At 33.6% G+C, this 13,219-nt stretch overlaps 1 protein-coding gene across 2 annotated transcripts; it reads right to left on the minus strand.

Annotated features, from left to right (window-relative positions):
• Positions 1–1,140: 1,140 nt before the first annotated feature.
• Positions 1,141–11,526, minus strand: LOC141708006 (uncharacterized). Of its 2 annotated transcripts, XM_074511476.1 has the most exons (13): positions 11,008–11,526; positions 8,772–8,884; positions 8,613–8,669; positions 8,203–8,298; positions 8,033–8,103; positions 7,296–7,338; positions 7,055–7,135; positions 6,912–6,971; positions 6,521–6,571; positions 3,601–3,698; positions 3,392–3,440; positions 3,028–3,072; positions 1,141–2,135 (listed from the first exon to the last, which is right to left on the minus strand). In XM_074511476.1, the coding sequence occupies exons 1-13, from the start codon at positions 11,345–11,347 to the stop codon at positions 1,644–1,646; spliced, it is 1,596 nt and encodes a 531-aa protein (XP_074367577.1). In that variant the 5' UTR covers positions 11,348–11,526; the 3' UTR covers positions 1,141–1,643. The 2 variants fall into 2 exon arrangements, with proteins under 2 accessions (XP_074367577.1, XP_074367578.1); XM_074511477.1 differs by lacking the exons at positions 7,296–7,338; positions 8,033–8,103.
• Positions 11,527–13,219: the final 1,693 nt, after the last annotated feature.

The following is a 13,219-nucleotide window of genomic DNA, read 5'->3' on the forward strand; positions in this document are numbered from 1 at the left end:
CGGTTATTAATTGCGGAAAGGTCAGCCGTTCCGCCCATAATAAGCGCGGAAGGGCAGCGTTCTGCGGAACATGATTATCAGGGAACAGGACTCTTTTGGTTAACAGTGTTTTGGTTAACAGTTCCCTGAGACATGATTATCAGACACATGATTATCAGGGAACATGACCCTTTTAATATATACGAATTCAATAGGGAACACACTGACCACTGATTTCGGTTTCAGATTTGTTTATCTCGTAATCGTGTTAACCTTCATCCTTACATTTATAACCAATTTTTAATATTTGGCCGAACAATCGATGCCCATCACTTCGGGTCCAAATCCCTGTGATAGCAGAATGCCTAGAGCTTGGCAATTCGTTTGTTTTACGTACTATCATGTCGTGTTTCGTATCATGAATGTCTAATCAAAATCCGAATTGTTAAGAATTTGTTTCGTTTCGTGTTCGTGTACCTTCATTTCGTGTACGTTTCGTGTCGTGTTTCGTATAATTTAAAATTAATAATAAAAGTAATGATAAATAAAATATATTTAAATATTAATTTTTTATTAATCAAGTCTCAACTCAAAAAAAAACTCAAATGCAGTTAAGTACTATGAAATTTAAATTTGAATCTATTTTGTATCTATTTTCAGTAAATATTATATATAAAATATTTTTGTAAGATATATGTATTTATAAATTTTTTAAATTTATTTAAATATTTATTTATTTTGTGTACTTTCATTTCGTGTCGTATACCCAATTATAAACACAAAACCGACACCAAATTCATCCGTATATTTACAAAAAATATCAAACCAAACCCATTATTTTCGTGTCAATAAATATATAACGGTAGTCCGGTGTGTACATTGAGTTGCTTATATACAAAATTACCGGCCCTTACAGCAATTAATTAATAGCCAACAATCAATTACTAATGAACTAGACATTTCACAACCGTGTTAATTATGTTTAATATTGGCCTTCACTCTCAAATATGATATTCTGAAATTACAAAAAAAACGCCATTACTAATCAATAGCACAGTTTTTCATTTTGTTGCTTGCCAGATTTTATAACCCTATGTGTTCAGACATCCTTTTACCACAAATCCGTTTACTGCTATAGTGAAGATTGTAAATCTAATCAGCTACATGAAGATCTTGCCTACTCTTTAAGCAAACAACTATCTCTCCCATTGAGAAAGAGGATGAAGGTACTAGAAATTTAGACTGACCTAAGGACTTGATCATAAAATTTATATTCTAAACAAGTAAAGTTCAACACAAAACTTGCTATCATTAAAAAAATGAGATGAGAAGCATTGGACATTGGTGAACGTTCAATGCACAAATGAAGGTCAAATGGTTGACAACTTCACTTTTGCAGCAGTGCAGCAAGCCATAACTGCATTCGACATCGCTTGCTCATCTTAACAATGACATCAATTCAGCAGTATATTAGATGGATGATAACTGGGTACATGGCCCAAGTGCACAGTGCAGGGGATCTAAGGGAAGACAAATTTTGGGACTAGCAACTCTCTGTTAACTTACCATGTCCACCAATGACAGAACAAAACCCCCTAAAGCTACCGAGAAAGAGGCATTGCGCCAGATAGTTTGATAAATACAGAACACACCTGGTGAAATGATCAACATGTACGACTCAGATCTCCACCATAACCTGCCCTCTCACCATTATTACGTAAATGTCTCCAACGTTTCTTCTTAACACTCTTCTCGTTCCTTGAAGTACTTTCTTCATATGCAATCCACCCTAGATCATCATTGTCTTTGAACTTCTTACCAAGCTTTTTCACCTTGGAGGACTTCCTCTTCTTTCCAGATGACTGTATACTGCAATTTTCAGAAACCCCGTTTCCTCGGGGGAGTGGTTCTTCTTCATTACCTAATTGCCAATTGAAAGCCAAACCCTCCTGATCATTGTACTCTGGTTGCAACTGTTCCCCTGCTCCTGGGAGCAACTTATTAAATGTCACCTCCAAATTACAACTTCCTTTTCGGTTTAATAGCACTGCATCCGGTCTGATTATGGTGCCGAGAATGCTCTTGTTGGGCCCGAGGGCCAAGATGGTCTTTGAGTTCGTCAACGTTGAGAATGCCATTGAAAAAGCAGATCTCACCTACATGTCCAATCATACAAAAAAAGTTGGTTTATCAGACTGTTGGACCTGTTTGAATCAAACCACGTTTCGATTTCACGGGACATATGAGTATGAATGTAACTATGTAAGTACTGCACTCATAGATAGAGAGGAATGGTGAAAGTGCTCTCAACCTAGGCCACTTTCTTTGTAGCCAGCCCAGCCCATACGACATAAATCATTAATTATATAGTATTTTAAGTAACTGTCATGCTATTTGATACTTCACTGATTAATGGAAATAACTGTAAACTAAAATGAAGCACACATTCAATGCAAGAGAAAAACAGCTTTACTATTAAATCAATTTCACTCTAGAAGTAGATGACTACAAGGGTCAAAAGTTACTGAGCATTTGAGGGACCCGGTTCCCTCCGAACAGAAACAAAAGAAGAGACTCACAAATTTCTAGCTACCCAACCAACACCTCTTGGTGTAGTGGTATGATATCTCTCCCGCCCCCTTTACGGATTGTTGAGCGTTCGAACCTTGTTAAAGACAAGGTGGGTATGTGAGTGTGTTCGAACTAGCAATGAAAAATAAAATAAAATTCTAGCTACCCACCCTCTTTTTTCCCCTTCCCCTTGTACTCTTTTTCTCAGTCCCCGCCACAAATAACTTATTCTGGTGTATGGACTATATTATCCTTCTGGCTACGCTTCATATAAGTCTTTGTAATCTGCGGTTTACAATAGTGTATGACATTAACAAACTGTCAGGACATTACTTACGCATCTATAAATATCTTTTCCTTGAAAGTATCAGAGACCCAGTTCCTTTCATATTTTATTCTGAGAGATGCACGATAGTGTACAGGAAAAAAATAATAAATATATCATTCCAAGAATAGTAGATGGTATCAGATACTGACCTGGAAATAATTGAAGGAGTTCTTCCCTATATCATTCTCTGGAGCCTATCACAAAAGCAGTATCGCATGTCAATATTACTGAGTCGTTTCCTTATGCAGGTTAAGGGTTTTGATAGTTTGAGTTGCGCTAGTTCTATATCCATAATTCACCATGTAAATTTATAAACTATAAGCCTATACAGCTTCCAATATTTACATTTCAATTTGGTCAGGCTTATCACAGTGGAAGTAAACGAATCTCCTATGGAGTAAGAGAAGTAGCCAAAACCACTGGTTTGGCCCTATAGGAATAAGTATAAAAAGCTAACTAAGATATCCAGAACTTCAATGAATTGCAAACAAATGAAAACTTAAAGTGGGCAACCTGTGGGTCTTCAATGGAAATGAGAGATGACCTTCCTTCACTAAAAAACCTGGTGGACAATAATCCATAAGCTGGGATCAAATATCAACCGCGATCACTATTTCTCAAGATATATAACTATTATCAATCATTACCGATATGACATTGCTTAAGCAAATAACAAACAGGGGAAAGATAAAAATATAATTGCACACGTCACGGGTATTTACCCTTTATTACTCTTGAAGAAAAAGACTTCTGCACCGTTGCAAGATATACCAACATCAGAAATGTTCAATTTACGTCCGTATATGTCAAAAAAATTCACCTACCTCGCGGAAAAATAAATAAATTAGCAAACATGTAAAAGTCCAACAATTTTTATGTAGACTAAATTAATGACTTAAATCTAGGTACTACACTATGCATGTCACTCATATACGATATGAAATATTGGAAAAAAAATAGTTTGATACTCCCTCTGTCCCATTGAATTCTATACATTATTTTTGGCACGCTTTTCAATGCTCCTTTAAAGTATAATTCCATAATATTTTTTAAAAAAAAATTCTGAATAAAAGTTTTATGTTTAAATTTTTATTCAAAAAAATAAATAAATTACAAAACTATATTTTTTAGAAGCCTTAAAATGCGTGCAAACAGTGAACGTATATAATCCGTTGGGACGGAGGGAGTATCATTTAGCAAAATAAATCGCAATTTTAAGAGAAGAGTACTAAATGTAATTTTAATTGAAAAGATCATGATCCAAGAAGTGGTTTAATTGATCATGACTACACATTTTAGTAGTTTTTCTTTTATAATACGACTTCTCTTAGGTGACAAATTTAGAACGGCTCATTCTCAATTATAATAATGAGCCCCTGTATGCACAAAAACAAAATCCTCGGCAATTATAATCAACCAGATCATAAAAAAATGGTTGTTAGAATGTGCCCATTTTAAGACAGAAAATCTCCTTGTAAAAAAAAAAACCTTACCATTTTAAGACACAGCTAAAAGAAGACCAACAAGCATCTTTTTCAAGGAGGAATGGCCCTTTCTAGCACAATATGAAGTTAAAATGCGCAACATAACACACCCTAAATATATGGTCCCTCGGGGCACAAACAAATACAACCTGAGACTACGTTTTTTGTTTCTGTTTGTTTCTCAACACTGCAACTTCATTTTCTTACTGGGCTTCATAACGCAGAAAATACAACATTGGTGGATAAACGCATGGCAATGTTGCATATTTTTTTTCAAAATAATCCAAAAATCAAACTTGCTTTTCTTATTTATTTTTTTTCTATGAACGCAAAATATAGCTGCTTTTTAAGAAGCCGAAGAAAAAGTTGCATATTAGGAAACCTGAGATAAATTTAGGTTTTCGAGTGCCATTAAGGTCATTTTTTGAATTGTGCTGTTTTGGGCCAATTTTATTCTAAATTGTGCCAGAAAGGGCCATCACCCTTATTTATACACCTTGAATTGCGTGAAACAATTATGCAGAGCAGAATTTGAGAAAAAATTATAAAAGAAAAGATAGAACTAGGGTGACTAGACCGTGGTAAGAATCACCACTCCTAGAGTTTCCCCAAGGGAGAAATTATGATGGATCACAGCCCTGCAAAGGGATGGAGACCCAATTTGAGAACAGTGTTATTAAAGGCAAAAAGCGCAGCGAAGCGCGAGGGGTCTCCTGTAGCTTAAGCGAAAAGCGGAAAGCAAAGCGCGGGCTTTTGTAAAAAAAGCGCACTATATAAAATAATATATTTATATCTATAACTATATATATTAAGAATTTAAGATACATGTAAACACTAGACATACTATTAATAATTATAGCCTTAAAATATTGAACTAAACCAATATTTTATACTACTAAAAGATATCAAGCAGGGGATAAAATTTAAATTTGTCCAACATCTCTCCCGCCCAAATACTCCCACTCTTCATCAGAACTAAGATCGAGACTCCTATTCTGCACAGACTCAAATTCCTCTTCATTCTCATATTGAACATCCTCATCCTCGATCTCGTCAATTAGATGCCTAGATCCAGAATTCCTGTTTGCATTTTTCGCTCTTAATTGTGACCTTGATCTATATAGTGCTCTCGAACACCAGAAACATTATAAAGATCATCATATGTTAAGCCATCTTCTTCATCTAATACGTAGTCATTCTCAGATTCTCCTCTAAGCCTTCCGGTTAGCCATTCATTACTTTCATCAATGTTATTTAACAATATAGGATCAATGATCTAATATTTTGTTTTATAATGGATTTTAAAAAAGACCCAATAAGTTAAAGACCAGCCCAACTGTATAAGTAATATCAGATCTAATAAAAAGTACTCATCTAAACAAAAGCCCACTTTTTCATAGCTTTTACGAGCTTGTCGCTTCATCAAAAAGCACGCTTAAGCAGGGGTTTTGAATTAACTCTGGGCTTTTTATAAGCTAAGCCCACAACAGGTGCGCTTTGCTCCGCTTTGCGCTTAAGCTGCGCTTTTTGCGCGCTTTTAATAACACTGTTTGAGAATCAAATATTATTTCAATAATCAAGTCAAACTTTATTTCATGAATTCATGATACATTAACATCACTATATAAAGAATAGGATACCGAATGAACTAAGATTCACTAAAAATAAAGTTTTAAAAAAACTAAACAAACTAGCCAACTAGTATATATAATTAAACTATAAAAATAAAATCATACTTTCACATTCATTCACCATCAAAATAAAGTGAAAATATACTTGGGGTGCTATTGTGGGAAAAAGGGAATACTAATCTAAACCGGTACCAAAGTTATACATGTTATATTTTAATTTCACAAGAAATTTACACATTCCTAATTATAATATATAAATAAAATTACTATATTAGATATCGGAACTATAAACTTCTTATAATCACCACAAAACTTAGTCATTCATTCCAGTAGTATACCATATATAAAGCCTGCCACATGCAGGCTATACAATTCTTAAAGTGTATGAAATAATTTATTAAATAGAAGGTTTTATTTATTTTTTACTTTCAGATTTTTATTTCACTTAACAGGATAGAAAAGTATTAACTATCATAAGAAAAATTATACATCAAAAGTAAATGGAAAATGGTTGTTGCAGCACATACCAAAAGAACTCCCAAATTGTGTTCAGGCAACGCATGGAAATCGTTGACACTCTGTATACAAGTTTAATTAGCAAACAAAATATTAAAAATCGCACGAAACTATAACTTACAATAATATCAGATATATTGATGGATGCAAAAACAGCTTGGGGTTTTAGGGAAGGGTTTGTGGCAAAGGCTCGTTTCCCACCCATCTTACATGACAAGGTCAAGGGTTCTAATTCTAATTCCCGCTCCCCTTATACCCATGAAAACTTTAGAAAAACTGGAATAATTAAGCACGAGCATATAAACATGACAAGTTGGGAGTGAGGGAAAAAGAAGATGACGATTATTCTTATGCAAGTTTAGATAAAAACATATATTTGTTATCAACATTTGATTCAATTACCCGCAGCATTGCTATAAGCATGGCAAGAAGAGCGTAAGAGCCAATTCCGCCAGAATAAACCTGCAAATGGTATGAAGTGTTAATAAAGTTGGCTGATCTTTATGGACTTATGGAGGTATGAGAATAAGTAATTAAAAACACACCTCATTTAGCTCTCTCTGTTGTAGAAAAACTTTTAGGATCAAACATAATGGTCTTAATGGGGGCCACTTGGATATAGCACCCTAAAAGGAAGCACCAAATCAATATAAATGAACTGCTCAAAGAAATACAGACAGAGGGAAGTTCATCATATTTAACTGGAAGGTACTATAAATTGCAAGCTACTGTCTCAAGCCTATCTTCATTTAAAAGACAGCATATGCAAGAACCATCACAACCAACCTTTATAAATTCAGCAGCTTTTGGTCCATTATGAACATCAAAACTGTTATGAAGAGATAACTCAGTAAAACTAATGTAGATCTCAGTTTTAACATATAAAAAATAAGATAAGCATCATTCTGAACAAAGGAGCATATTTGAAGAAATACAAGTAGATTTAAACCCCCTAGCAGATAAAACTTGAAGAACTACTGACAACTTAAATTCAAATCTGTGCAAAAAATTGTAAACACCAATACTTCATATCATATGCAAGTTTTATTAAATCAAAAGCTAACAATTTCCTTGATGAAAAGGTGCAACAACTTAACAGCGCATCTGTGTGATCCACATAATAAAATTGGTCATCTTAAAAGGAGATACCATCAGATCACATTATATAATAAAAGAAGAATAATTTTTCACTTTATATTAATTTAATAACATCGATGAAAAAGCTAGTTCAGTATCCCAACTTACGAATAAAATGCTTCATACTTGGTGCAACTTCTGAAAATATTTGTAAAAACGAATGAAAATCATAAATAATAGATTATTCGAACGAAGGCAAGATATGGACTGTTGATACTATTATTAAAAACACAAGAGCATTTCAATATCAATCTAGATGATCACAAAATACGATTGCATGAATCAAGATGCCTGGCGACTATCCTGACAACAACATTATCACAAAGTAATAGATTATTTATTTTAGGTAACTATAATCAGTACAAACATATTGTAGAAAACAAGACCTTATGTCAAAAGAAATCCCACTTCGTTTTTCCACAAATTTGATAATTGGCACTCGGGCCTTAGCAATTACCTGATAATCATCAAAGGATAAACGTTTACATAAGTAACAACACACATTTAGATATCATCTGAAAGCAATCGTGACTTTAACGATATAAAATTGCAGCACCTGTATCTTCTTTGCCACACCTCTTTGCGACAGGGCTCTGGAGAGAGCCATTAATCCTAACTGAGGACTTTTGATATCTGATCCCATAATTACGACCTATATTTAACAAGTAATTAAAGCTTCAAGTCTAGATTGATTGTATTTATAGAAGGGATATTAAAAACCAACTGGAGAACAAAATCAAAAGGACAACTTTGCTTGTATCAGAAGACTAGATAGTCAAAGTCAAATAATGAACTGTTTGGCACTAAATATTAAATGGTCACCCAGACTGTAGTACTGATATTACAACTGGGCAGCCTTGAGTTGTACATCCTTACTTTGTCATTGGATTCATATACCAAGAGAGGACGCCCTACATTCTTATTAAGATATTAATAACTTAAAGAGATCAAGGATGCAATAATTACATCAATATCGCTACTAGGAAGATAAAGCCCAGTCTTGAAAGACCCAAAAACTTCAACCTGCAAGTAGCAAAATCAATTACACCCATCATTATATACATATCTTAAAAATTCAGTACTTGGTAAAGAGGAAGGAGATAGGTGTAGAAGAGTGAGACGCACCTCACAATCGGGCCATATATACTTAACAACATTAAATACAGATTCTACAGCAGCACTTCTTGATGCTTCCTCCTCTGATGTCGGCGACAAAAATTCGCAGAAATCTAGTATCTCTGAAACACTCACAATCAAGTTCAGTAAATTAATGGACCACCTTCACTGCAACAGTTTATTTAGTTAAAAAACACAGATGTAGATGTAGGAGTAGAATCCTACAATATTAAATTCAATGAAATATATTCATATTCTCACACCCAGTGCTATTTTAGGAAAAAGACGCCTAAAATACTTATCCCTTCTGGGGACCAAGCAGGGATAATTCTTAGAAGCTAGGTGCAGTGATTACAAAGACTAAATATATTTACGTGCATATAAGTTAGAAGTGGAATGTCAATAAGTACCAAACTAAGCAACTTATTTAAAAAAAAATATATAAATGAAATAGATCTCTAAAAACAAAATATAGACTAAACATATTTATCTATAGTCCCTCCAAGAGTCCAAGTATGTCAACTTGGACACAAACAATCGAAGAAAAAACTGGGTTCGTTTAAAACTCATGTATGAGATTTGTACGGTTCAATCATTGGTCTCTGGTTCAAATAAACCAAGTTGTTCAGCTGAATCATAGCACAAAGTTAATATCGGGAGAAGTTTTGAAAATGGTTAAAGTCTATGCATTGACATATTTAAGGGTGAAACAATAAGCACCACAGAAGTCAACTCAATGAATAAGAAGAAAAAGAACAGATCAAATTGAAATTTAAAAACCTAAATCAAGAATTTTATCTTCTTCATATTACCATAAAATACATACATAGACAGAAATATAATGTTTTTTTTCAGGACATATATATAATGCTTTGATAAAAGAATTTTGTCTTTTGTGTACCACATCTAGAGAACCATAAACCAGGCCATAATTTCAAGTACCCATTCTGATGATAATGGTTGGGGAGATTTTGTTTAAGAATCTTAAGTCTTTGTATAATGAAGGCATAACGAAGCTTGTTCCTTTGGATTGCACCGAGGAAGGTTCGTTGAAAACTTGAAATCGATTTTAAGGAATTTGCATTGTTATGGAGGCAGAAGTTAGGAAGGAAAGAGATTTGGGTAAAGTAGAATGCTCCCAAACATTAGACAATATTCTAATAGACAGTTGGCCACCATTAGACAAGAAATACTCCCCAAATCTTAGGAACCCTTTGCTTTTGCTTGGAAAGCAAATTGCATAGTTTACGTACCCAAAACCCACAACACACCTTATACCCATACCATCCTCTCTACTGTGATCCTAATAGGTTAATCAACAATCACCACCACACACAAAAGATATAATTCTAATACACTGTTTTGAATCCAGCTTTGAAGTAACATCATTTATATTGTTTGCCCCCTTGAATTTATTCAATTGGAGATGACATGTAGGTGGGTATAGGATCTGAGTGGGATATGCTAAATTCAGACACTTGACCTTGCAGCAACCCGGTTCATAATGAAAATCAGGGATCTTGACATCTTTTTATAATATAAAATGAGATCCATTGATGCCTACACAACTTTTTATAGTAGAGAACAACATTTCCGTACATGACTTGTTTCTATGGTATTGTTTTGATTTTTATGATTCGGATTCACATATTAAAGGCTTTATCATTACCGCTCTTTAGACATCAAAATCAGGGTCACATACAGTACAGGTAACCAGGACCTAGAAATGCACAAACCAAACTCGAGTTCCATCAATGATTCGATGGTACCAGATTGTCACGATTAAACATCACAGTTGTTCAGAAGTTTGGCAAAAGGACAAAATCATCTCAAAGTAGTAACTCTAAATCCCCAATTGCTTCAAATAAATAACAAAAGAAATTTGAAAAAAAGTGCCTCTACCTATTTGTTTGATATTGCAAGTTTCCAATAAAATAATTAAAATTAAAATTAAAATTCCATTGTTGACAGAAGTGAGGGTACATCTAATTAAATACTGCCAACAACTCACAACTCCCTAGTCATCTCTAACGTAGTAAAGATTACAAACTCGGAACTCATAGCAGACAGTCTCTAAAAAAACAATCAAGACTAGCAGTTTGTTTGAAGTAATGAAAGAGTTTAAAGTGATTCACCGTGTACCGACTATTAACTAATCGAGGTTACAATTACTCAACATGTCTAATTTGGTGTCATAAATTTAGTGTAATTGTAATAAGAGAAAAAAGAAAAGGGGGGGGGGGACCTTGATGGAGCTGAAGCATGGGGCTGCGAAAGCGAGAATCGGTACGAAACCAGTTGGCCTCAAGAGCACGTTGTGGTTGGTGTTGGTGAGATTGAGAAGGAGTGAGTGGCTCAACAACAGGAGATGGCGAAGCAGCAGCAGCAGCAGCAGCAGATATATGATAGTCTTGGCTGACATCCAGAGAAAAGTAATCAACAGTAGATGTCTCTGGCGTGACGGAGGAGCAGGGAATAATTGAGTCTAGAGATATTTCATTACGAAACACAACGTATCCTTCTGGCGAGTTAGAACCGGAGAGAGGAGTTAGGGTTTCGTATATAACGCCGTCGTCGTTACCCATTGTAAGCGGTGCGGTGGTTAATTATTTAGGGTTCTGCCCACTTATGCTTCTTCTCCCTGCTGTATATCAAACTCCAACCGGGTTGCCTGCTTTGGCTTACTGGGCTGCCCCACCTTAGTATCAATTTTTACGTTTATTTTTCTTTTTCTGTATTACCGGACGTTTAAAAAAAAAGCCCGAAACCCGAAATTAGATAATCTCATCCCCAAAAAAGTCTGAAAAGTCCTCTGTGGAAAAAAAGACATGCTCCGGTTTTGTTCGGTGCGTGAATCTTCAATAGGCCTCCTATTTTCTTGAAATTTTGGTTCCGACAAAATCCGGTTCGATTTGATCCGAAATTCGAGAAATCTCGATAAAAACCCGAATATAAAACACTCGGATAAATGCTTATTTTGGTCCGGATAAAAATACGGTCTATTCAAAAAGCTCAAATAAAAATACGATTTTTTGTATAGGATATAAAAATATACAATATTTTTAATAATTTTCTAAAACTATATTATATTGTTAAAAGTAATAACGTATATTTAATTGATTTAATACAGTAAATAACAATAGTTAGATAGTAGCTTACATTTGGAAAAGATTGAAGAGGATGAAATAGAGAGTTAACATGTTCGTCGTGCGGTGTTGTACGGTTTGAACTATTTAAATATTTATAAACATTTATAATTCAAAACATTCATATTTGTACTAAATTTTGTTAAACTATTATACTAACTATCTATTATCTTATAATACAATAAATATTAAAAGTTTGATTAATACGGTCCTTCATTAAATTACTTAATTACCCTTATATATTTTTTTCTTTTTTTCAGGTCTACATACACGTAGATGAATTGTATCGAGATACAATATCCATTCCAGAGATTTCATTCTTTCGAGAAAGTTTATTATCTAACCAAGAGACATATAAATATATATTCAGACATTTAGACAATAATTCTTTAATGATCGAAAAGAGAAAACCCATAATGCCAAGTAATGTTTCTCTGAAGTAAACCTACAAACCACATACAAGTGAAAAAATTAATTAGTCTTAATTATCATAACAACTTAATGTGGTAACTTTTCTAATATAAATAAAACAACTACAACTTATATAGGTATATATAAAATCTAGAAAGAAAAAATTTAAAAACTATATAATATATTACAGATGAACCTCTAACCAAGGAAAAAATTACTTTGGTTAGGCATAACCCGAATAATTATAATTTATACTATAATGTATGTCTAGCAACATAACAAATATATATGGTATTTACCATAACTGTAATATTCCATATTTTCAGATATTATTATTATAATTATTTGGAATTATTTATGTGAATTTTAGTAAATTATCTGGTAACTGGAGTTGATATTTTGGATGTTTATATATGATATTCTTTGAGTATCCTAATTTTTATATGTCCAGAATAAAATATAGATAATTATGGTATTTTTCTGGTAATTTTTGGAGTGTTATATGATTTTATAATGATTTATGAATTATTAATTATTTTCTGAATAATTACAAAATTATTTTATAAAGCCGGGAATCGTCCGACTTCAACTGTTTTTACGTTTTTATAACCCGAAACTCTTCCGAAAACTCCTTCCTAACCTAATCCGGTAATTCCAGACATTTTCCGTGTTTTAACTTTTTCGATCCAGATTACGGTTTGACCCGTACGCGTCCCGGCTCAAAATTTTTGATACGATAATCGTTTTGATAAATCAACAAAACCCGTATTCTCGAAAGGCGGGATAATATTACATTATTTTCGTATAAAGTATTTTATAAGAAGCCCAGTTTTGATAATTATCCAAATCTGATATTAAATTGTATCGTTTTTATAGCTACTTAGCGCCTAAGTAATCTAT

The sequence above is a fragment of the Apium graveolens genome, chromosome 2 (assembly GCF_009905375.1).
Source record: "Apium graveolens cultivar Ventura chromosome 2, ASM990537v1, whole genome shotgun sequence".
NCBI lineage: Eukaryota > Viridiplantae > Streptophyta > Magnoliopsida > Apiales > Apiaceae > Apium > Apium graveolens.

Excerpts from the sequence above, each read along its gene's own strand:
- LOC141708006 (XM_074511476.1), bottom strand. The coding sequence starts at position 11,347 with ATGGGTAACGACGACGGCGTTATATACGAAACCCTAACTCCTCTCTCC. Across the intron at positions 8,104-8,202 it reads GTGTGGCAAAGAAGATACAG|GTAATTGCTAAGGCCCGAGT; the intron begins GTGCTGCAATTT and ends GATGATTATCAG. Across the intron at positions 3,073-3,391 it reads TTTCCATTGAAGACCCACAG|GCTCCAGAGAATGATATAGG; the intron begins GTTGCCCACTTT and ends CTTTTGTGATAG.